At 52.7% G+C, this 23623-nt stretch overlaps 1 protein-coding gene across 1 annotated transcript; it reads left to right on the forward strand.

Moving 5' to 3' along the window:
• Positions 1-969: 969 nt before the first annotated feature.
• LOC141733164 (CCN family member 2-like) lies at positions 970-22282 on the forward strand. The gene is made up of 7 exons (XM_074563185.1): positions 970-1082; positions 6592-6659; positions 8518-8739; positions 13976-14189; positions 18767-19018; positions 19436-19644; positions 19850-22282. Exons 3-7 carry the CDS (start codon positions 8677-8679, stop codon positions 20159-20161), a joined length of 1050 nt encoding a protein of 349 aa, XP_074419286.1. The 5' UTR covers positions 970-1082; positions 6592-6659; positions 8518-8676; the 3' UTR covers positions 20162-22282.
• Positions 22283-23623: the final 1341 nt, after the last annotated feature.

Raw genomic sequence — 23623 nt, forward strand, 5'->3', positions numbered from 1 at the left:
CCTGAGGTCCCTTTGTTGCGGGCAATTTTTCTGCCACAAGATTCTTTCTTTCAACTCTAATTTTAGTTCATGTGAAGGATGAAAAAGGGTCTTACATCCTTGTCATGAAGCTGGTTCATGGGATTCCCCTCTGACTCAGCACAGCCTGGACTCTTCAGCTGAGATCCCCTTGAAATACACCTAAGGCTTAAAATAGCATCGCAAGCTCTTTCCCACGTATATTCTGCTGAAGCCCCAGTGCGAGCATGGGAATTGGTCTCATTCCTTTTGTTTCTCCAAATTCTTTTACCAGGCTAGCAGCAGAGACCAAGCTGACATACTATTTTGAGAAGAATTTGAGAAGCTGGAAGTAATTTTGTTTGTTTCCTTTGTTCTAGGAAAGGGATCCATGCGGCCCTGCCAGCCCTCCTTGTTTGGGGCAGAATGAACAGGCTTCCAGGGCTTGCAGGCATTTGAGCTGTGTCCTGGCCCTCGCTGCTTCCTCTGAAGATGAGCATAGCAGAGGAGGAACTTCACCGAGCCGGGGGACTTGCCCGTGGAGAGGGCGAGTTTCACTGTTTCAGCAGAAAGGCGGTGACACCGGTGAGTGTGTGCAGCTGGTTAGTTATTTCCCCACTTGGAACATCAGGGGCACACAGAGCTCCAACGGTTCATGCCAGAGTCAAGACCATTTCTGTGGTTTTTGAAGGTGTTGAGTGCCAGGTGACCAAGAGCTGCCCTGGCAGGAAAAGCCTTTTTTCCTTACCTCCTGGAAACATAGCCTGGCTCCATAGTTTTCATTTTACCTACCCTTTTTTTTGAGGTCAGAACATCTTGGGCTCAAAATTGTAATAATTTGAGAATTCCCAATAACTGTATTTTAACGAAGTCTCTTGACCTAACGGATTGGCCTGTCTCTGCCAGGCAGGTCATTAATTTCCAGTCTAATGCACCAGGGAGAACATTGTGAAATGACTGCGTGAAGAGGCATTAGAGTAAAGATGATCCGGGGCTATTTGCCTGGCAAAGAAATTGAACCGGCTACGGCTCTTCCTTTACCTGACTCATGGCTGTATTGCAGGGATCAGATTGGAAAAAAACAAGTGAGTATTATTCACCTAAAGTCTGCTTTCAAACCCATCTCTGCGCACCTCTGTTGCCAAATGACATCATGCTTCTGAGGGTGAAACAATTTAAACTATAGAGATGAAAATTACTGGTTCGAATAACTTCCTTAAAACGGCAACAACAACAGCAGGCTGAGGCTTTGTAAAACTTATTTGAAAACATCTGTTGCTGCATCTGTGGGCTAAAGTGGCCTAAACTGTGAAAGGTTTAGTAGTCTGTCAGAGTGGTTGCTTTACCAGCAACGGGATATTTTAAAGACAGGATGGCAAAAGCCGTACTGAAAATAAAGGCTCTGGACTTAAAGTGGTTTAAGCAGGTTTGTAACAGTAATGCTGTCGTGCCTATACGTAAAATGGTATGAAAAAACGCAGCATTTGTAGGCAGAACTAACAACGTTCCACTGCTAGCTAATCAAACTGTCACTTCTAAATATATCAAGAAGGTTTCTAACATTACAGGAGTTTCTGAGGAAGCCAACTAGGGCAGTTTCTTAGGACAAGGGGCTAGGGGAGGAGAGAAGCACCAGTCCCCATCAGCCAGCGTACAGACAGGAGCGGGTGACGGCTGCTGGGGCCCAGGAGCGCAGCACTGACGCTGCTGACGTGAAAGTCCCACTAGAGACCTCACTCAGGTTGCAGCCCGCTGAAATACTTCGTCTTCCTCAGCTTGCGTGAGTTTGGTCTGTCTGAAGGCAATGATGGCTGCACATACAGGCTATTTCCTTATTACTGTTGTGTAAAAGGATGCCATTCTTATAAGAAGGCTACTCATGGGGCTTGGGACTTGTCTTTTCTTAAACATTTGCGATGTGAAACTTCTAAAAAATCTATTAGTAAGGAAACAAATGAAAAAAACATGGGTGAAAGATCAACCTCATAGAGGCGTGCCTGTAAGAAAAATAAAGAATTAACAACATGTAAGTGAAAGTCTCACACTTAGCAATTCACACGTTATTTTTCATCGGTAACTTACGGCAGTGTGTGCAGACCTTCGGAGGAAGATCGTGGTCTTTAATCAGCAGTGAAGCAGTTGGCTTACAGCTAATTTCGCAGGTGTCTGCGTTACATTCTGAGGTTAACACTCCCTTCAGCTGAGAGAGGTCCCTGCCTCGCTAAAGGTGCAAGCCCTCTGTTAAGGCTGGCTCACAATTACAGCCCCGGGGGCTAGAAAGCTAATCAAAGATTCATGTGCTGAGATTCATTTGTGCCGTACAGGAACAGGCTGGCGAGAGCGCTGCCTTGCTGAACTCGCAGACCCCATTGACCTGTGCTTCATTTTGACCTCTGAAGTCTACCCCTCTTCTCTTTCCCCTGCGTTGGGAGCGGCTGCAGGAGGAACCAGATGACCTAAGGGTCCTTCCAACCTAAATTATTTACTGATTCCGTGTAATGAGCTGGATTTTTTCCAAACCCTGAATGGGAAAGGTGTGGGCAGACTCCTGTTGGAATCCCAAATCCCTAATGAGAGATACACACAAGTCCTGGTAGGCCACCCACCCCTCCAGGTCCTACCGGCCTGGCAGAGCTCAGGGACCTGTTGCTGCCTGTTGAGGCTGTGTGAGATGTGCAGCTGGGGTAAGTTAGAGAAGACCTATAGATTTCAGCAAAGCTATTTTGACTGAGGGATTGAGTCCTTGATTTTTAGGGCAAAGAGCCTTTGTGCTTAGGTGATGGCCAGAGGTCTTTGGAAAGATGGAATCCGGTGGAGAATTTTACCTTGCAGCCTTTCAGATATGGCTGTATGGAGGCGGCGGTGCCTGGCTTATGCACTACAAAAAAAGCTCCTGATAATTATGGCAGAACGGCTGCTTATTCAAGGGGTGGCAGAGCCCAGTGATTAAATGCAATAGCCCATAATGAGAGAGACCTCATGTTAGTCCCTTCTCTTTCTCAGCCTTGTGCACATCCTTTTGTGCCTCGTCTGTGCAGGTGTTGTGAGGACCAAATCCCATAGAAGACAGACTGCTATTCAGATGCATCAGAGCTGTGCACCAAAGGACTCCTGTAGATCAGGAGGCCTCCTTAAATGAGCCTGCCCAAGGCCACCTTAAACATACCCTCCCTCCCTGCAGTTTTCCTTCAGGATAATTAAGCATGCAGTAAGTTAAGAAGTGGAAAAAACCCAGGGAAGCATCCCTTTCACAGGTGGGTGCAGTTGACTGTTTCCTCCCAGGGCCTGTTCCTCCTGCAGTTCTGTGCAAGCCAGTGCCTCCGCACAAATGCTCCTGCCTGTGATGGTGACTCAGTCTTATATCCAAATTTTGCAGTCGTTAAGGGTCACAGAAGATCCCCTGCTGTTACACTACCAGTGGAGACCTGTGCTGGTCTGCGAGTAACAGGTACTTTTTTGTTGCACCTTGACAAACCTTGAGCCACAAAGTGATTGCCTGCACTTTGTCTGCATTGCCTTCCAGGTCTGATGTTCCGCATGGACCAGTAACCTGGATGCTGAGCCCCAGGGATCCTGGGGTACGTGCCACAAGCACTCCCTGGGCAGAGCGTGCCCTCGGACAGGTCTGCACAGCCCACACTGCCTCCAGGCACGGCCAGGTTGGGGAACAAGCTGTTTTTGCAGCCCTTTCTTGACCTCTCATTGAAGGGGTTGTAGCTACAGCGTGCCCAGGGTCGCGCAGGGGGTCTGCGGCAGGGCTGGGTGTGGGGTCAGGCTCCCCAGAGCTCTAGAGCCAGGTCTGTGCATGAAATCCTGCCTCTTGGCCCCGTTCGGAGTTGGTTGTAACCTGCCAGGAGGCAGAATACAGGAGCTGGTCACAGAAGCCCTTGTTGCAGGATTTTGTGCATTATTTAAGCAAAATCCTCCAGCCTGTGTTAGGCAAGAAGCCAGGTTAGATAATTAGAGTGGTCCTAGCTGGTCTAAAAGCCGCCCGGCTGGCTATGCCCTGGGTTGGGGTGAAAGGCCAGATTTCTCACGACACCAGAAACAGGGCAAAAGAGAGGGAGAAGACTGTCAAGCGCTCTGCTTCCAAAACAGAGGCCTATTTTTCGCAAAGAGCTCAAGACCCGCAGTACTTTGCGTGGGGAAGGCTTCTGGTTGCACGTATGTCCTCACAAGTGTTGACTTTCTTACTGCTCGCCCCTTCTGAAACGGATATCCTATGCATTGATAAATGAGGCTTAGTTCTTTAGTGTCTTTCCTGGTGGCCCCTCCAGGTGCCCTGGGTTGCACGCTCTTTGGTAAGCTGCACAACTGGCTTTTTGCCTCCTGCCAAGATCAGGCTCCAGGGGGGCATTTATTTATATTTTTTTTTTTCAGAAGAGAATGTGTGCTTTTGCTGGCAAGCCCTGTGTCTAAGCACTGTCTCTTTCCGAACTCATGATGCCAAGAGTGTTTTTACATATTTACTTCCTTTAAAAGGACATCAACAGGCACCCCACCCATCCCAAGTTTTGCACCCCTTGCTAGGCTTTGATTTCACAATAAATCCTCAAGTACAATGGAGTGTTCCTCCCAGAACTAAAATAACTGTAGACTTCATTTGGGAACTCCACAGCCAGGGATGAAATTTGTTCCCTGCTTGACTCCCTTAAAGGATGGGCACAGCAGCGTGCTCTCAGGGCTGCGGTATCTGGCAAGGCAGGCGGAGAGGGGAATCCTGGCTCTGCCGCAGACAGCGGGTGTTTCCCTGGAGTCAGGATTTCATCCCAAGGCTGTGCTGAAGTGGGGAGGGGTGGCTTCTCCTGCCCTTTCCGTCCTTAGGGCAGGGTAGCCTTTCCCACCCTTTTCCCACCCCGATTGCAGTGAGATACGCTGTAGCATTTTAGCCTTTGCTAAGCTCTGGTGCTGCCTTTATATGACACTTTCTCTTGACAATTTGCAGCAATTAACATCGTGATACAGCTGATGCATACGGAGCAACGGAGATTGGGACCGTCAGAAGGCAGTTTAGGAATTTCGGTCCTTCACTGATTATAAAGAGAGCCTAGAGAGATTAGGCTTCTAATGTAGACGCCTTAATTAAGTGCCTAAGGATTAGATGGCATGAATCTGACCCCAAATGTCCCTCTAGGCAGATGCTGAGTTAGGATTGAATGTGAACTGGAAGAGAGCTTCTCAGCTGTTAAGTCTCTGGGAACCACGTTTAGCCCAAAAGCATTCAGCGACCGCTCACCTGTCCTACCCCCAAAGCACACAGACCTGCAGAACTCCTTCCACGCCTCGCAGCAAACTTACGGCCTTGGTAGACATTGGTGGGTTTTGTTCTTTTATTAGTAATATACCGCAGATGGAGAGATCAACGGTGTCACTTATGTCTTGCAGCCTTGTATCATCATCACCTTGAACCTCACCATCTCTGCTGGGCCAAATTTATGTTTAATATAATTCCAGCAGACTCATAAAGTTAAGAGTGCCAGCTTAGAGTCATTGCCTGTCAACGGTGACTTTTGCTAAGACTGGTGAGCTGTGAGAATGGAAACCTTCCCGTGAGGAGCAGTCCTGAGAGCCACCAGCGTGTCCTGGGCACGACTGAGCAGCTCTGAGACAGGGGACAACTTCGAAGTCACTGGGGACCGGGTGCCCACGATTCCCCTTACCATGCTGCTCGTACCACCTTTTTATTTTGGCTTCTGCAGGGAGAGATCACACTGAGCCAAAAAACTGTGTGTGTGCTTGCCTTAATTTTATTCTTTAGCCTTACATGATTTTTAGCAATTATCTAAATGTCTTCTCTTTCTAATTACTGTAAATTCAGGAAAGCCACTGGTTGGGATGGTGAGTGAACCCAGAAGAACGTAACAAGGTGAATTAAACACCCACTATTCTTTGCTTGGGGGAGATTTTAAGCAGGGTTGACATCTTTATGCCTTCAGTTGAGGCAGCTCAGGCCAAAAGGAGAGATGCAAATTGGCGTTAACTTGGGTGTTTCCTCCCTTTGATCATTCTGAGTCACTCAACCTTCATGTTCTTCTCTTGCTTCTTGGCAAGTGGCATGTCCGGTGGGGTGAACAGTTCAGCTGCGAGCATTAGGGGTAGTTTTGGTTGTCGCAGCGCCCTAAGGAAATCTTGGACTGTAGGTGCAGGGAGCTCCCAAAATCTGGGAATCTCCAGCTGACACTTGTCCTTCACGTCCTGCTGCTCCTCTACTTTCTTTGAGCTTATGGTAAAAAGGTGCCTTTGTGGCAGACCTGCTCGGAGAGGCAGAGTGGGCTCCTCTGTCCCCAGCAACCCGCATTCGGAGGGTTCATCACTGCTCCTGCCACTTTGCAGTGAAGATACTGGTGCGAGGTGTTGGTTCTGTCACCCAGGAAAGGGGCCAGAGTGGACCCAGACGCTCGTCTCTTGGCGAGGCAGGGGGGAGAGCTGGCTGGCCGTGGCAGAGCTAAGGTGGCTCAAAGGATGAGCAGGATTGCAATTTGGTACGTTTTCCTTCTGCCGCTGTTCTGGGAAGATGAAAGCATTCAGGTGGATGATGCTGAGCAGCTGGGTAAAGATGTTTTATAATCGAATTATTCTTTATTTTTGTTGTAGGTTGAAAACTTAATCAGCCATCGTAATGCGGGTTTAGTGCTGAATATGCCCCACAAAGCTCCTGACAGGTGAGTGAGTGCAGTGATTTTGGTTCAGCAGTTCATTCGAGGTCATGCAGCAGGCTAAAAGAAATTCTGAGGGTAGAATTTGGAAGATCACGGCTCAAGGTGCCATGGACAAGGAGCAGTGTATGAATCGAGCCACACATTACACGCCGTCCTTTTAAAAAGGCACAAACTTAACACCTTCAAACGCCCCATATGGCTTGAAATTCAACTGCGGTTTATATTCTTGCTGTGTGAGCAAATGAGAACAGAGGTGTGTAGCACTTTATCCCTGTCTTATTTACGAGCAGTGGGAGAATGTCCTGTGAAATGTGAGCAGCTAATTTTAGGCGACAACATAGTTTAAGGTGCCAAGCCTTCCAAAAGGGGAAGGAATGTATATCCAGCTAGACTGCCTTTAGTTCCGAGCTGCTCTAGGGCACTGGATGTTTATGCCACCTTCAGTACATTAAATCTTTTGTGTGGAGACATAATCCTTTGTTGTGACATTAGTAGAGGTAGCTGTTACGGAAATGATTGTGAAATCTCTCGTCTTATTGAAGAGGAGAAGAAGGAGGTGAATCTGCGGTGGTTTGCACTGTGCTAATGCTCGCCAGCCCCAAATCCCAAGGGGCTTTCCAAGCGCTAATTTAATTACAAGTCGGAGTTGTGTGTTTTCAGCAGTGGACAAACAGCCGCATAGCGAGTGTGGAGGCTGATCTGGTGTTGCAGAGGGACCTGAAAGGACCTGAGTAAAATGCAGGGCTTGATTCCCAGCTAAGGTGCCCTGCGCTTGGAGGCAGGAGGGAAGGAGGCTGATTTTAAACGACCCGCTACACACTCCCTCTATTTTTCTTCGTCTTCTGTCCTACTGCCCAGCACGCTCTGCTGGGATGTGGTGGGACTGTATGGCACAGGCCATTCTGCGTGTGCTCCTGCCCCCTGCTTTATGTTGGCCCAGAGTAAGTACACAGATCTTGCACCACCTCTCCCCTGAAAAGATCCTGGACTCAAAGGCACAGCTCCATCTTTTTAAGGCCACTTCATGTGCAGCACAGAGGATTCCTGTCCGGTACCCAACCTGCTCTGTCACACCCCAGGCCAGCGAGGACTAAGAGTGCCCTCTGCTGCACTCCTTCTCCTCATCTTCCCATGGCAGCGGTCCGCTTGCTGTTTGGGAATAAACAAAATAACTCTTTTAATACACAAAACAACTCTTTCATATTCTAAAGGTCTTTTTGTGTGGGCTGCGCAGAAACCTGGTTCTGTAGTTCAGCAGCAAACAGAAACGATCATGCCCTGAGATAAAAATCTGTGATATCCTGCATCAATCCCCAGGCACAAATAAAGCACTACAGGAAACTCTTGTCCTTTATCAATAACCTTCACCCCGTAGCTTTTCGTTGCCTCGTAAAACAAGCAGCTCCTCGTTGCAGGAGTTCAGACAGCAGTTTTTATACTCCTGAAACTTTCATTTCTGGGAGCTGGCAGCCTCCAGCGCTGGTGATGCACGGTCAGTTCTGGTACCTCATTGCACCCAGCAGCGCTGAACTTTCCATCTCTCCCTCCCCTTCAAAGGAAAAACATTGAGCACCACAAAGCTCTGCTTATTTAAGTCCTCAGCTCTGGCAGCCAAAAAGGAATGGCTGTAGGTAGGGAAAGGGGGGTTGTGTCAAGAAAGCTGTCCCAGGCTTCATACTTTCGGAGTTAAAAAGAGGAAAAAATTAAAAAATAATAATCCTGCTTTTACTGGGATTTGATTCACCCACGTGGAAAGTAACCAAGCTGCAGGCTGCGCCGGCAGCCCTGTAACCACCAGGGCCACAGGAATCTGCTCATGTTCCCTGGAATTTGGACATTTTTTTTGTTGCACCCATTTCAGCTTGCTTTCCAGATTGTCACTCAAGTGCGGGGCACGCCCCCTCCAGGAGGCTATTTAAAGAGGAACTGATGAGCAACTTTCTCTGAAGAGAGAGGAGAAACTCTGAAGGAGGAGTGAGTCAGTCGGCAGCCTGAACCCTCTCCCTTCCCTTTACTGGGGATGTCTGGCACCTTGGGGACAATGACCTGGACCCTGTTCCTCCTCCTCCTTGCACCTGGCTGGGTATGTATTGCACCGCAGCGGCTCCCATCGCTGGCTGGGCATTGCAGCTTCTCGCTTTGATGCATGCGAATGCTTTAGGCTGAATAATTCTTCCCAGCTGCCACCTGCCTCCGAAGGTTTCCGAGAGGAGGTTGGCTGTTAGCAGAGCAATGCAAATGCGCTGTGTAACTAAAACCGTGCTCGGAGCTGCACCGTGCCTAACGCCTGTCACCTGCGGACCTCGGAGCTCTTGGCAAATGTGAATGGATTTTGTTCCACTCTCGTGAGCTAGAAGCCAGCCCTGGTTTGAAAGGGGGAAGAAGAGAACAGAGAGAGATGAAGTCACTGAGTTTATGTCACTGCAATGAATAAAAGTCTCGTATCCCAGTTCCTTACCGTCACCATCCTTCCCCCGTTGCCACTAAATCCATCCATGTGTTCCCAAAAACGGTGGTCCCGAGGGGGGAAATTAGACTGCAGCCTCTCCAGAGCAGGATTTGTGCCTGGTTTTGTGGTAATACAAGCGCTTGATAAAGCATCTGATTCTGCTTAGGACTTTTTGTGTGCTATTGCAGTGCCAGTAATAGCAGGGACATTGCCGCAGTTATTAGTGTATCTAAATTGCTGTAAGTGCCTTTTGGATCGGTGAAGAAAGCAGGTTCCCAGAGCCGCTGTGCCTTGCACGGCTTACTGTGCTTATAGATGCAATGAACTTTGGGTTGATAAGGTCTGTTTGATTGCTCCCGGCAGCACCCAGCGTGTGCCAGCCCTTTTCCTGCCAGGAAGGGTGTCCTGTGCACCTCATGCCACTGCGATCTAAGGGTAATTCCTGCAATTTGGGATGGTCGTTCCTGATTCTTGCACTGCCCCAGCTTGGGCAGCATCATACTGGTCCTATAAATGCCAGCAGCGAATCCCACCGCTGTGACACTTGTTACTCTGAAATGATGTAATTTTCCCTAAACCTGCCGACTGCCTTGCAAACGTGACTTTTGCTTTTCTTTGAGCTCCGAGAGTGATGTTTAGTGGATCGAGCAAGGAAACAAGAGCTGTTGCTCCTGAATCTGCCTCCTGTGTTGTTCAGAGGTGAGAGGAGAAGCAGGATTGCTGGCAGTGATGTTTAGCTCTGCCAGGCTCAGCCTGGGCAAGTCTCCGAGCCTCCGCTCTGCCTGGGAAATGGGGGTACTGGTTCTTGTCTCTCGTAATCGGCTGTTTTACAATGTGCTGCAGCAACCCGGGGAAGGTGCCTTGAGAGCCTGTGATGGAGGGAGAGCAGGTATTATCCATGACAGTTTGGTGTTTGGAGTGTGCGAATAGCTGTGTTTTGACTGCTTTACCTGCTGCCAGTCTTAGAGCATGAAGGAGAACCAGTTACGTGTTTGTTATGTTAGTGTTTGGTACGTGTTTGTTATATTACATAGATATGTTTGCAAACAGCTAGCCCAGCTTCAAAACGCTCCTTTCCCAGCCCTTTGAATGCACTCATGAGCCCAAATGCATTTGAAAAATCCCTTTTAATTTGGCCCTCATCGCTGGTTCCCTGGGCTCACGTGGACGTTGACTGATGAGGAATGGGAAGTCCTGACGATGCCACAGAACTGCTGGTGGGAGCTCGTGTCCCCCAACTCGTGCCTTCCTGAGGGCGTAGGGGGAAGAGTTTTTATGTGAGTAGGAAGCAGGAGGAACATTCTCACTTTTTCTTTCCCCCCCAGGTAACTGGGTTCGGTGCTGGCAGTTGGGAGGAAGCTTGTTCTGGCTTGTCAGCTGAGCAGATGGGACCTGGGAGTCAGTGGTGGAGAACAGGAGCGGAGCAGAGGCAAGGGAATCCTCGAGTCAGGGTGGTTCTACTCCTGCTGTGGCTGGGCCATTGCTCGGGGCTCCTGGGGGCGGCAGAGTCACACACGGCGTTTGTGATGGATATCAGAGCTGCCAGCAAAGCCAGGAGCAGGGAGAGCCGATATTCCAAGCGTTAGCACTTTCTTAAATCTATAGCCTTCATCTCCAATCCTGGTTCTGTTCTGCTGCTCTCAAAGTTCAGAGAAGGGCACTGCTGCCCCGTCAGAAACACAGTCAAGGCTATAGTCAACATGAAGTTAGGATCCTGCTCAGTGAAGGTAAAAGTGTCATTTTGGGGACAGACCCTTCTGCAGAGCGGAAGAAAGTTAAATGTTCTCTAAGCTGAATCCCTCTGCACCTGGGTCGGAGGCACGTTATGTGGAAGTGCTGGTCTTTGTGGGACGTACGGGCCTGTAGCAAAGCCCTGAATGCGAGTCCTTGCCGTTCTTTGGGACAGTTTGGGCAGTTGCCACGCTGTACTGAAACACCTCCTAGAAGCAGTCCTAAAATAATGCAGCGTGGAGGGTACGCCATGCCAATCCTATACAATCTATTATTTAGCCCATTTGAAATTGCTGTGAGAGCAAATTCAGTCACGGAGAACTCTAGGAAGTTGGTTCAGGGTTGACTTTCTACCAACTCGAGCAGTTCCCCTCACCAGCCAGTCATTCCGTGCTCACTGTTAAGTGTGCATGAGCCAAAAAAGATTTCAGCCCATTCTCTCCTCTCCTGGGCTCGTGAGAGGAGCTAGAGGAATAAATAGCACGAGCTGACTTCGCTCGGTAATAAAACGAGCAAACGGGAGCCCCAGCACACCCCGGGGCCTGGTGGACTGGGTGAAGGAAAGGCATGTCTGAGCTGACTGATTGGAAAAATCTCAAATTATTGGAGAGAGCCCTGCAAATCCCGATGAATCGGGCTTTTTAAGCCGTGCTTGTGCTCACAGGTGGGGGAAATGAGGCACGGCAGAGGTAGGGGTGCAGAGTCACCCCGCAGGTCTCCGATACGTCGGAATCTAGATGTTCTTGTGCTGAAAAGCAGCCGTAATATGATGAGGAAGCGGAGCTGACTGTAAACAGAAGGTAAAACCAGGTGGTCTAGTTTCTTTGGGTGAGTTATTAAAGGAAATAAACAGCACCAACAATGATTAATGAAGGCAAGAAAGAAAACTCGGTTGGGTTTAATTCCTTTGCGTCCTCTGTTATCCTGAGAGAGATTGTTTTGGTTTGTTTTTCAGTAGGAGAGCTATTTTGAGAGCGTTTCTTTATATGGCCTGTGGCTGACACTGCATTGGAAAATGCTTGTTGTCATTATTTTTTTTTTTAAGTGCATGGATTGCATCTTAATATAGGCCCTGTGTTAGAAATGCTTTGCCTCTTTTATGATCTCATGTACCCCCCACCCACTCATCCCTGGTTGAATAACACGTCCTTTTGGCAGCCGCAGCGGTTGCATCCATGAAAAACAGTAGGAAAGCGTTTCTGTATTTTTAGTGTCTTTTAATGCACTTCAGCAGGCGGGAAGAGATCCCTGGGACACGCCAGCTCCCAGCCGGTGGCTTGAAGGCTGCTGTCTCAGAACAGCTGGGCCACAGGCGGGAGAGGCTTCTTTCCAAAATACTTTGCGCGAGGTGTTTTCAAGGAGAATTACGCTGATTCCCGCTGAGCAGGGTGAGACGGGGAGGGCTTGCGAGTTAAGGTTTAGACTGATCCCTGTCCTGCACCATGCCGCGCCGATTGTTACAGAAATACGAAGCAGTTGGCATCTTCTGACCCCACGTGAGCTCAAGGCAGAGCAGCTGTTTTGAGCAACAGTCAAAACAGCTGGAAAAGTTTTACTACTGTTATTGGTGACAAACACAATATCCAAGGAAGCTGTTTCACAAGTGAGGGCTGGATGGGATATAACAAGTGCAAACAGAGCTGCGGCAGGATATTTTTTTGGCCTCTATTCCAGGTGTTCCTCCCTCCCGCCGCCCCCCAGGCTCTTCCTGGCTGCTGCAGCCCCTCTCCCTGGGTGGCAGTGGCCGGGTCTGGCAGCGGAGCTGTGAGGGGTCGGTCCTGGAGGGGGCTTTCCTCCTCTTCACCCCAGTGCAGGATCCCAAAGTGTTTTGGTGGCATCATCTACCCGCAGGGGTTGCGTCAGCCCCGCGGCAGCGCTGCCCTGGGGCGGGAGCTGCCCCGTGTTCGCACAGCATCTGAGCACTGCAAATGGGGGGCTCTTGCATCCCTCTGAACCGCCTGGAGAATTTTAGTGGGCGGAAGCTGAACAGCAAACCAGGCTGGAGTTAGCACACCGATGTTTCTGAGGAGATATCAGAGGATCTTTCCAGACCCTTTCACAGTTGTGCTTTGACATCTTGCCCAAATCTGGGTACATCCACAGCTGAGTCTCGTGTATCCGCCCCAAGCTGATTCAGGACACGGACGCCACAGACTGAGTTACTGGAGCGTCCTGGTTTTTCTGGAGAAGGTGTAACCCTCCTTCAGATGTAGCCTTGTCTCTGTTTAGCATCTGAAGCGGCATAAAAGCCAAGGATGGGTTTCAAAAGGTGGCCAACACTTCTGAAATGCTGCCAGGCTGCTGAGATCAGCCATTGGGAAGAAGTTCTTTCCACTGAGGCTGGTGAGACACTGGCCCAGGTTGCCCAGAGAGGGGGTGGAGGCCCCATCCCTGGAGACATTCAAGGCCAGGCGGGATGAGGCTCTGAGCAACCTGCTCTAGTTACAGATGTCCCTGCTGGCTGCAGGGGGTTGGACTGGATCGCCTTTAGAGGTCCCTTCCGACCCAACACAGTCCATGGTTCTGTGATTCACAAGGTCCTGAGAAAGGTTGGTTACACTGCATTCCCTGGAAAGGGGAGAAGAGAGGGCCCATCTCTGGGAATAACAAATACGGTGTGAGATCCAGGAGACAAAATGGTACTCAGGAGCCTTTGGGTCAGTTTGCAGCGCTGGCTGACTTCAGGCAGGTCCTTTCGCTACATGCCTCACTTTTTCCGTTTTTGGACAGCGTCTGATGACGCGGCTGCAGAGTGCTTTGGTGTTTTCTCCTGAGCAGTGCTATGTAAGAGCTGGGAATTGCTTACTGTTAATAATTACTATTTTATTGCTTCCAGGGAAGTGGGGCCTGAGCTGTGCCTGGGACTCCAAGCTACTGCTTGTCCTGTTTGTTTTGGCCCTGCTTCCCAGAGGCATCTCTTTTTTTTCCCCTTGAGCTCCAGATGAGTTAGAGATGGGAAAAAGCTGAGTCTTGCGCGTCCACGCGCCTCCTCTGCAGCGGGGCCCTCCGGCGGAGGGCGAAGTGGGTCTTCCCTCCTCTTGGTGGGGTGTCTGTGCTTGAAGCAGAATCTTGTTTTTCATTTCTCTGCCCACCTGGCTTGCGGGAGACTCATTTTCTCCGTGGTTTGTCTGCCCTCCAGGTAGAACCGCAGGCCTGCACGTATCCATGCCAGTGTCCCTCCCAGCCTCTGCAATGCCCCGCTGGCACCAGCCAGGTGTTGGATGCCTGTGGTTGCTGCAAGGTGTGTGCCAGACAGCTCGGCGAGCTGTGTTCCCTGCAGAAACCCTGTGATCATCACAAGGGACTCTACTGCGACTTCTCCAAAATCCACAGAGGCAGCGGGATCTGCTTAGGTGAGAGCTGTATGTTCTGTTATTGTGCGGTTTTCTGGTGGCCCCTTCAGCCCTCTGCAGCCTGCAGACCTCCCAGAAAACCTGCGGCATCGTCAGAATTTCCTCTGGAGCTTCATCCAGCGTCATGTCGCGAGATCTGTGCCAGCCCCTGCGAGCCAACAGATCCACTGGTACCGATACACACGCAACCTGCTTCCTCCTGCAGTGAAGGATGTTCCCAAAGGCATGAGTCGGGGTTTGGGGCTCTCCTTTGTTCCCGTGATGTTGTTAGGTGACGTCCTCCAGCCCTGTAGTGCTCGTGGGTAAATGTCAGCAATCTGGACTTTGACTGGCAAGTACAGTTGCTTGGAAAAATCTCACCCCAAATCTCCCTGCCTTGCACTGGAGATCGGCATTTTGCACCCGAGTGCTTACGTGCAAGAGGCAGAGCGTGTTTCTGGCTTCAGCACGTGGGTGGAAAGAGCTGAACGGCTTGTTTGCAAAATAGCGTGTGTGTAAGAACATGAGAATTACTGAGCCAGGTAAACACAAATGCAGACCTGTTTTCTCTCCTGGTGCCTCTTGGCAGCCAGGAAAGAAAACTCTTTTTGATTTTTTTTTGTTTTGTTTAGTAGCTATTTTTAAAGCGTGTAAAAATTATTTTAGTGTAGAGGGGAAAAAGAAAGTATTTCCTCAGTCTCCTGTTCTTTGTTTAAAAACAAGACTCCTCTGCCCTTGTCTCTGCCAAGAGCTGACCATTTTTTTTTTTTTTAATTCAAGCTTTTCAAAACAGTCAGGAAGACCTGAGGGCTGGAAAGCTGGTGTGAACGCTTTGGGAATTGTTCAGCCACTGCACGAGGCACCTCTGGAACCACTCGCACCACCCCAAGACAGGGACTTTCTGGGTAGAACTGCACCATTTTGCAGTGCCAGGATCACATACAATTTCTTTTTTTACTCTAAATAATAAATTTAACTTGTAGAGGGTGTTTTCCCCCTTTCTTTTGAGAAGTTTTTATAAGCTACTTAATTTTCCTTCCCCAGTTACTGTGATCTTTAGAAGCCGCGTGAGCTCCCTGGTACTTTCTGTAGGCATTGATAGACCCGAGAGCTGATGATTGAAGCTTAATAAGGTAAACGTAGGCGTAATAACTTCCAGCGGGTGTAAGCTGTAAACTGCCTAATTAAGACTGGAAATGAGGTGTATGTTTGTAGAGTAAAGGTAGCTGAATCCCTGGAACAATTTACTCAGGAGCGCGGAGGAGTCGCCATCTCACAGACTTCGCACGAAGACTGGAAACTTTCTCAAGGAAGTGCTTCGTATGCACCGTGACGTTTGGGTTTGATCCAAAGATTTTGGAGTGAGAGTCCCTGCTCTGTAGAAAATCAGATTCGAAGACCACAACCGTCCTTCCTGCCTTTAAATGAGAAATTAAGTTTTCTGTGGCAAAAATCCCGGATGAACGTAGATTAGGATATCTCCCTGAATTGGATGGAGGATTTGGGACCTCACATCCTTGGGTGGTACCTTTGTGATGTCCGCACTGATCTCTTGGGAGATGGGGGATTTTGGAGGCAGCGAAGGAAGCTGAAGGTGGAGTGATGAACCGAATGAAGGGAAAGATCTGTGTTTGTGACTAGAGAAGACGGGACTTAGAGAGATCCAAAAAAGACAGATGTGGTGGGAGCAGAAAGGAGCAGGGTGGTGGTCAGGTGTGATGGGAAAAGCTTCTAGGTTGGGTACCAGCCTGAAGGCCATCTCAGAAGAGGCAGGGAGGGAACCATCGGAGTGAAAATTGCTGTACATCTGTTTAGTTTTATCACAGTATGGAGCACATCACGCGTTGCAGAGGAATTCATCCCTTCCTGCAGAGACCTCGGAGTAACATGAGCCAGCAATGTGTGCTTGCAGCCCAGAAGGCCCATTGCATCCTGGGCTGCATCAAAATAACCGTGGCCAGCAGATCCAGAGAGGTGATTCTGCCCCTCTGCTCTGCTCTGGGGAGGCCCCACCTGGAGTCCTGTGTCCAGCTCTGGAGCCCTCAGCACAAGAAGGACACGGAGCTGTTGGAGCGGGGCCAGAGGAGGCCACGAAGATGATCCGAGGGCTGGAGTCCCTCTGCTGTGAGGACAGGCTGAGAGAGCTGGGGGGGTTCAGCCTGGAGAAGAGAAGGCTCCGGGGAGACCAGCCCCTTCCAGTCCCTAAAGGGGCTCCAGGAAAGCTGGGGAGGGGCTGTTTGCAAGGGCATGGAGCGACAGGACGAGGGGCAATGGTTTAAACCAGAGCAGGGCAGGGTTAGATCAGCCATTGGGAAGAAGTTCTTTCCACTGAGGCTGGTGAGACACTGGCCCAGGTTGCCCAGAGAGGGGGTGGAGGCCCCATCCCTGGAGACATTCAAGGCCAGGCTGGATGAGGCTCTGAGCAACCTGCTCTAGTTACAGATGTCCCTGCTGACTGCAGGGGGTTGGACTGGGTGGCCTTTAGAGGTCCCTTCCGACCCAACACAGTCTATGGTTCTATCAGAAAGGTAGAGATGATCCTGTAGAAGGTCTAGAGCGGGAGAGCCTGAGGGTGGTGGGTGGCTGGGTGGGTGCAGGGAGCTGAGCTGCGGCCAGCGGAGTGACTCACTTGAGCTCTGCCACACTCCCTGCAGAAAAGGGCAAAAGTCTCCTTGCCTGGGCTCGGCGTTTGGAGGCGGGAGGTGGCGGCGATGCCAAGCGGAGCTGGTAAATAAAGAGTCCTCTCACTCCGCCGGCGCAATCCGTTTGGGTGCTTTAATTGGATCAGGTCAAGGGGAAAGTGAGGTCATGGTAGGGTAATGGAAGGGCACGACAAAACGATTGAGTTTTGAAAACATAATAAAAGCCCGGAGCGGGCTGCCGTTCCTTGGGTGGGGAGGAGCGCTGCCGAGGGAACAGCACGATCAGTTCATCGGGAAGGGAGAGGGCTGAAAAACAGTGAAAGAGGGTTTAAAAATAAGTATGAATGGTTGTGTAGAGGCAAAGTGGATGGCTTCCACTTTGATGGAAAAAGTGAGGGTTTTGAAACTTCTAAGTAGGAGCAACGGGAGTATTTTTATCCCGGTGGCATTGAGAAGAGTCGCAAGTTGAGATCCAGCTCTGGTTAGGAACACGGCATGAGCAGCCCGGAAGGATTTGTGTCCCCTCGAGGACTAGGTGGGATGGAAAGAGGCTCTTGCTCCTTCTTTGGTCCAAACACTTTGTGTCTGAGACAACATTCCGCGGGCAAACGGGACTAAGGGGAAAATAGATCAGGTTTCCTGGTAAGCTTCCGCAAGCAGCCAAGAATCCTTCATTTTGGTAACTTCCCAATAGAGGTTTGCATGGATTTTTTTTGTTTTTTTAAGGGTCAGGATCGCAGAAAACAGCAGCTGAGGAGAAGTGTCCAAAAGCAGGATTTCTGTCCTGTGAACAGCTCTTGGGATTTCAACATTTCATTTCAGGCTGAAAGAAAAAAAAATATTAAAAAAAAAATACCCTCAAACCTTTCCATGAGTTATTCAGAATACTCGTTCGGCTGTGTCAAAACTTTCCACTTGCGTTGTATCAAAATGTTTCATCTTGATTTTTATAGTATCTAAAATAATTACCCGAGCAAAATGCTTCCCCCTGTGGATACTGTCCAACAAGCATTTTGGTCGGGCTGTTGTGAGAGCACGAGGGAAATCGTTGGTATCGAATTGAAATGCTTCCGTTATTTCTCACTGAAAACGTTCCTGACATTGATCCGCGTCTGCAAAACTCGTCATCAAATGAGAGTTTTCTGCTGGAAAACTTACCCCGGGAAAATTTTGGCTAATTGAGACGTAAGAACTCACGAGCGTCGCTCGCACCCGCAGGCTGAATGTCGCTCCTGTGTGTCAGATACTGCTGCGTTTCCCTTTTTCCTCATTTAAGTTGTGTTGGGAAGGAGTGAAGGACTCGTAGGAGGGTTGGAGATGAGAGATCGGGAGAACAGAACAGAGAGAAATAGCAAAAGTTGTGGCTGGAAGGAAGAAGAGATGGATGCATCACAGAGGAGCCAAAAAGGTCATAAACCCAAAGTGTTATTTTCCTTTTTGCAGGTACCTTTAGACATGTGGGGAACCGGCGGCTCTTAGGGGAACGTTGCCTTTTGGTCTCCTAGGAGTAAGGAGGATGGAAGCAGGGAAGCGGCTGGCTCACCCGTGGTGTCGGGAATGCATCTTGCACAGCACCACTGACGGGGGCACTCTCTGCGCCGGACGGGCAACCACTCTCCGGCTGGAGAACGGGCTGTTCGGGAGCTGTAACGACACAGTTCCCACTCAGAACCTCGTCCAAGTGGAGATTTTTTTTTTTTTCCTAGAGAACTTTGGGAGGTCTGGCACAGCTGGAGGCAACTTCCAAATACCCGTGTCGGGAATAGCCTTGGGTCCAGGGAGCCAAATATGAAACGTGCCAACTTCTGCTGCATCCAGCACTGGGATGGCAGAGCAGGGGAGAGTCCGCGCGTGGGCGCTTGTCCCCCACCGGGAGCCCTGTCACCCCCTGAGGCAGCGACCGTGCTGCCAGCCCTGCACCGTCCGCTCAGCTTCTCCTCTTCCCCCTTCCCACAGCTCACGAGGGAGCCACTTGTGACCTGCTGGGCAAGATCTACCACAACGGGGAGAGCTTCCAGCCCACCTGCAAGCTGCAGTGCATCTGCATGGACGGGGCCATCGGCTGCATCCCCCTCTGCTCCGACGACCTGCGGCTGCCGTCCCCCGAGTGCCCCAACCCCCGGCGGGTGAAGTTTCGCAATAAGTGCTGCGAAGAGTGGATCTGCGAGGAGGGCGGCGAGGAAAACCGCTTCGAAACGGCCATGGCGGGTGAGTGGTGGGCAGAGGGGACAGGGCCGGGAGCTGTTTGGTTGGGGGATGAGGGTGGATCCAAACTGCCTTTGGACTGGGAGCCCTAAGTCACATCTGGTTGGAACTGGTGGTGGCTCTCACTTTGTGCACCCTCGTGTGAGTACCGAGCGTTGAACACCATTAAGGTGAGACCTTTGTGATGCTGCGGGGAGGTTCGCATCCCATCGGATATCACAGCAGAACTGGCTGGAGCTGGGTCTGCGGTAGGAAATGGCCCCGTGTCCTCCTTCTGCTGGGAGGCTGAGTAGCCCATGGGATGGATCAGACCTTTGCTACTGTTCCTGAAGAGTCAGACCGAGTTGGGAGCAGCCGTGGAGCTGCCACACTTTGTCCCAAGCCCTGAACCTTGCCTTGTGTCTCTTCCACGCGGCTCAGTTTTCAGGGAGGATCCAGCACGCAAGCCGGAGCTGAATAACCTGCAGGAGAACTGCTTGGTGCAGACCACCGAGTGGAGCGCGTGCTCCAAGAGCTGCGGCATGGGCATCTCTGCCCGGGTCACCAACGACAACCCCCAGTGCCGCCTGGAGAAGGAGACCCGGCTCTGCATGGTCCGTCCCTGCGACTTCCCCATGGAGAAAACCAAGGTACTGGGGCTTGGGGAGAGGGGACACGACACCGGGAGTGCCAGGGACAACCTAGTTAGGTACGTGTCGGGGATGAGCCTGTCTCACAGGGTTTGCTCCGTGCTTCCGCTTTTTCTGTGTCCTACTGCCCAGTGATGAAGATGGAGCGCAGGGCGAGGCGGACCTTTCTGTCATGTCCTTGTTAACCCATCTGCTCTCTCCCTAGAAGGGGAAGAAGTGTGTGCGGACCCCAAAGCCACGCCAGAGCCTCCACTTTGAGTTTTCGGGCTGCACCAGCACCCATTCCTACCGGCCCAAGTTCTGCGGCAGCTGCACCGACGGCCGCTGCTGCACCCCGTACGTCACCAGCACCGTGGAGGTGGAGTTCCGCTGCCCCGAGGGGGACTTCTTCCAGCGGAAGATGATGTTCATCAAGATGTGCTCCTGCCACTATGACTGCCCCCGAGACAACGACATCTTCCTGGCCACGTATCACCGGAGGATGATTGGAGACCACGTCAAGACAGAGAGGCAGTAGCCCTCTCCGTGCCAGATCCACGGGCCAAGGTGTCAAGAGGGCTCTGCAGCGCTTTCGTGGCTGTGTCCCAGGACGATGCAGCCTCTTCCCCCTCTGTGAGGGGCTGTGCTCTTCAGAACAGCACCGTTCGCCACCAGTGGTCCCAGTGGCCTTGCCAACAAGCCGGGGTGCAGGGGGGAACAGCCCCATCTGCCCCAGGCTCCTGACCCTCACCCGCGGTGGTGCAACGGTCAGCGAAGGAACCAGAAACAGGCTTGAGCTGCAGACTTGATCCATGTTCCCGCTGACCAGACGGGAGAGTGGATCAAAGCCGCGTGGCTCCAGCCTGTCTCCAGCTGAGAGCACAGCGGCTACGAGTCCCCGTGGCCACTGGCCTGCCAAAACCACATGGAGAACCCAGAGCAGGAGAGAGGGGAAGCCCAGGAGGCTGGAGCTCTGCAGCCGCTTCCCAGCAGAGCGGGGCTCCGCTGCGTGTGGATGCAAACCTCGGTGAGGAAAGTGGTCCTGGCCCCGTGCTGGGCTCCTGCTGAGCTGTTCAATTATTTTTTGGCTAATTGGATCCAAGAAGTTGGCAAAAGCTCTTCCCCATCCTTGTGCCCACCTTTCACCCTCCCCACGTGCTTTCCCGTCAGCGGCTTTATTCCAGACCACTTGGCTCCTGGAGAGCAGGAGCATCTCTTCGGTGACCCGTTCTCTGCGGCAGCTCAGAGCTGGGCTGTCTTTTTTTTTCCCCGTTAAATTCCTTTTGGCCTGGTGTGCCAGGGAGGGTGACAGCGAAGACAAGGAAATAGCGAGTCGTGTGGTGTCACTGCAGGAGACGGAGCCTCCTGCAGAAGATCTGAGCCCAGGAAGGGGGTTCTTGATAGTGGAAAGGATCCGGCCAGGCTGTCGCTTTGCCTCGGGTTCCCTGGGGCCTCTTCCAGACCCGAGGGGCTCTTCCAGCGTGAACTGGGGGTGAGCCAGGCTGAAACCTGTCCCCTGTGGTGCTGCTCCTGGCAGTTCGTAGCGCCGTGATGTCCTTTTGTCCCTTTGGGTAACGTCTTCAGAAACGGCTCCGGGGTGGGAGAGGGGCTGGACCCACTGTCTCACACATCCACGGTGGGGCTGCAGCTTCGGGGTCTTTGCTGGTGGGTCGTGGGTTGGAGGGACGCGGCTCGGCTCGGGTCTCCGTCACTGCCAAGAAAAACGCCCGGATTTGTAACTGGAGCGGCTCCGGAGTGACCGAGGCAGCGGCACGGAGAGCTGCGTGGTACCGGGTTCTCCAGCGGTGGGGTTCCCTTCTTCCCCGAGCAGAGTCCCTCTGCCCTTAAGGACGTGCCGGTTGCCGGCCCGTAGCTCCGGGAGAGGCCACCAGCCCAGGAGCCCACCCGTAAGCCCCCAGCCCGGCTGGCGCAGCAGCGGTGCAGCCCCCACCTCGGCAGCTCCGTGAAGCCTTATCAGTTGCGTTTAGTCTCTGCCGATTTTGGCAGAAACATCCAGGTAAAGGCCCGATCTGGTCCCTTAAACCCTTCCTGCCTTTCACTGCTGGAAATCCCGGTGAATTCCTGTCCCAGCCGGGCAGGAGCAGGGGCCACCCTGCAGCATCCAGGCTTTACCCCACTGCAGCTCCCACCCCGAAGCCGAAGGGACCTCCTGGTGCCGGAGGACGATCCCAGCCCTCGATAAACGCTGTCCCGCGGCCCCTGACGCCGCAGAAACACCCGCTCGGTGCCGATCCCGTCTCAGCCCCTCTTTCCTTGCTCTCTCAGCCTGCGGAAGCTCATGAGCCTTCAGCCTCCTGTGCCCTGTAATCAATTTGAACTGTAAATAATTTATCTGATGTTGTTTCCGTTGGTTTTTTTAAGGGCCTTTGTACAGTTCCTGTACCCTGGTTTCAGCCCAGCCTCGCTCGGGGCCTCTTCTCCCCCTGCCCCCAGCTCTGCTCTGAGCTTTTCTCCTGCCGTTTGCCCGGCTTCCCAGTGTCAAACGACGCCGAGGTCGCACTTTACTCCACGCTAATAAATATCTCTTTTATTTTTTACATCCCTGGCAGCATCCCTCTGTGCGAGGCTCCTGCTCCGGCCTTTGCCCAGTGCCACCGGCTCGCTGGGACCGGTGCTGGGACACCCTGCAAACCCGGGGGCTGGGTGGGGAGGGGAAGGGGGTCCCGTTCTCCCTCCCGAATAGCAGCGGGGCGGGTGTCGCACGGGCACCTCTGCAGCCCACAGACCTCGCCTCCTGCCCTGGGGACACACACACACACACACATACACACACACACACACAAAAGCGGAGCACCCCCAGCCCCCCCCGCCTGCTTAAGGACCCAGGAGTCCTTAATACCCGGTTAAAAATAACCGCGGGAGCAGATGTGAGCGGGAGTCGGTGATAACGGGGCCAGAACGCGAGGGGCTTTGCGGTGGCTTAACGGCTTACGGACTCATCCCCCCTCGTCCCCTGAGCCAGCAGCTCCCCCCTCTCCCGGCGCCGCCGCGGGGGGCCACGGGCTCTTCCTTCCCCCCCCCCCAAATCATCCTCCTTCCCCCAAAAACCTTCCTCTTGTCCCCCAAACCCTTCCTCCTCCCCTGGGGCGAGGCAGGGGGTGGGGGGACGTGGGGGGGACGTCCCTCTCTGGAGGCTGGGGAGGCCGCGGGAGGGGACAGGGTGACGGTCCTCGCCAGTGTCCCCAGGGCGGTGGCCGTTAGGTGGCACCAGGCGCCTCCCTTCGGGGACACCCTGTCCCCAAGGCGGTGTGCCGTGGGGCCACCGGGGCAGCACCCACCTCCCCCAGCCCGGCCCCGAGCCACAACTGTCACCCTGGGGCCACCACTGCCACCTCAGGGCCACCACCGTCACCTCGGGGCCACTTCCACCACCCCGGGGCCACCACCGCCCCCCCGGGGCCACCTCCGTGACCGAATTCCATCCCGCCGCCCCCTCCGTGCCCGTCCCGGCCCCCGGGGAGCCCCGCTCCCCCCTTATCGCCCGCGGCCGCCGCCTGCGCAGCCCCGATAGCCCGGGCGTGGCCCCGCCGGGACCCGGGGGAGTCCGGCCCGGCCTCGGACCCCCCCGCCCTTATCAGCCCCGGCCACGCCGCAGCCCCTCCGGGGCGAGGGCAGGACGGGGGGTCCCCCGGGGCAGGACGGGCTTTTTGCCCTAAGGAAAGGTTAAAACCAAAAGGCTAAAAAAAAGGAGGCGGGTAAAAATGAGCATAAAAATCTACAAAAGACCCGATTCTGCCGGTTTTTGGGGGGGTATCTGGGGCTCCGCCCGGCGGCAGCGCGAACCCCGGCCCGGGGGTCTTGGGGAAGCCCCCGCGGCACTTTCTCCTTATATGGGGTGGTGACGTCACGGCGGCGCTGGGAGGTCACGCGGTGAGGTCACGCGCCCCCACGCCGCGTGGGGGCGGGGTCTCCCGGCCCCGCCCCTTCGCCCCCCGTGACGCCCCCCGTCACCTGTCGGCCCCGCCCACTGCAGCGTCGC

Source organism: Larus michahellis, chromosome 19, assembly GCF_964199755.1.
Source record: "Larus michahellis chromosome 19, bLarMic1.1, whole genome shotgun sequence".
Classification (NCBI taxonomy): Eukaryota; Metazoa; Chordata; class Aves; order Charadriiformes; family Laridae; genus Larus; species Larus michahellis.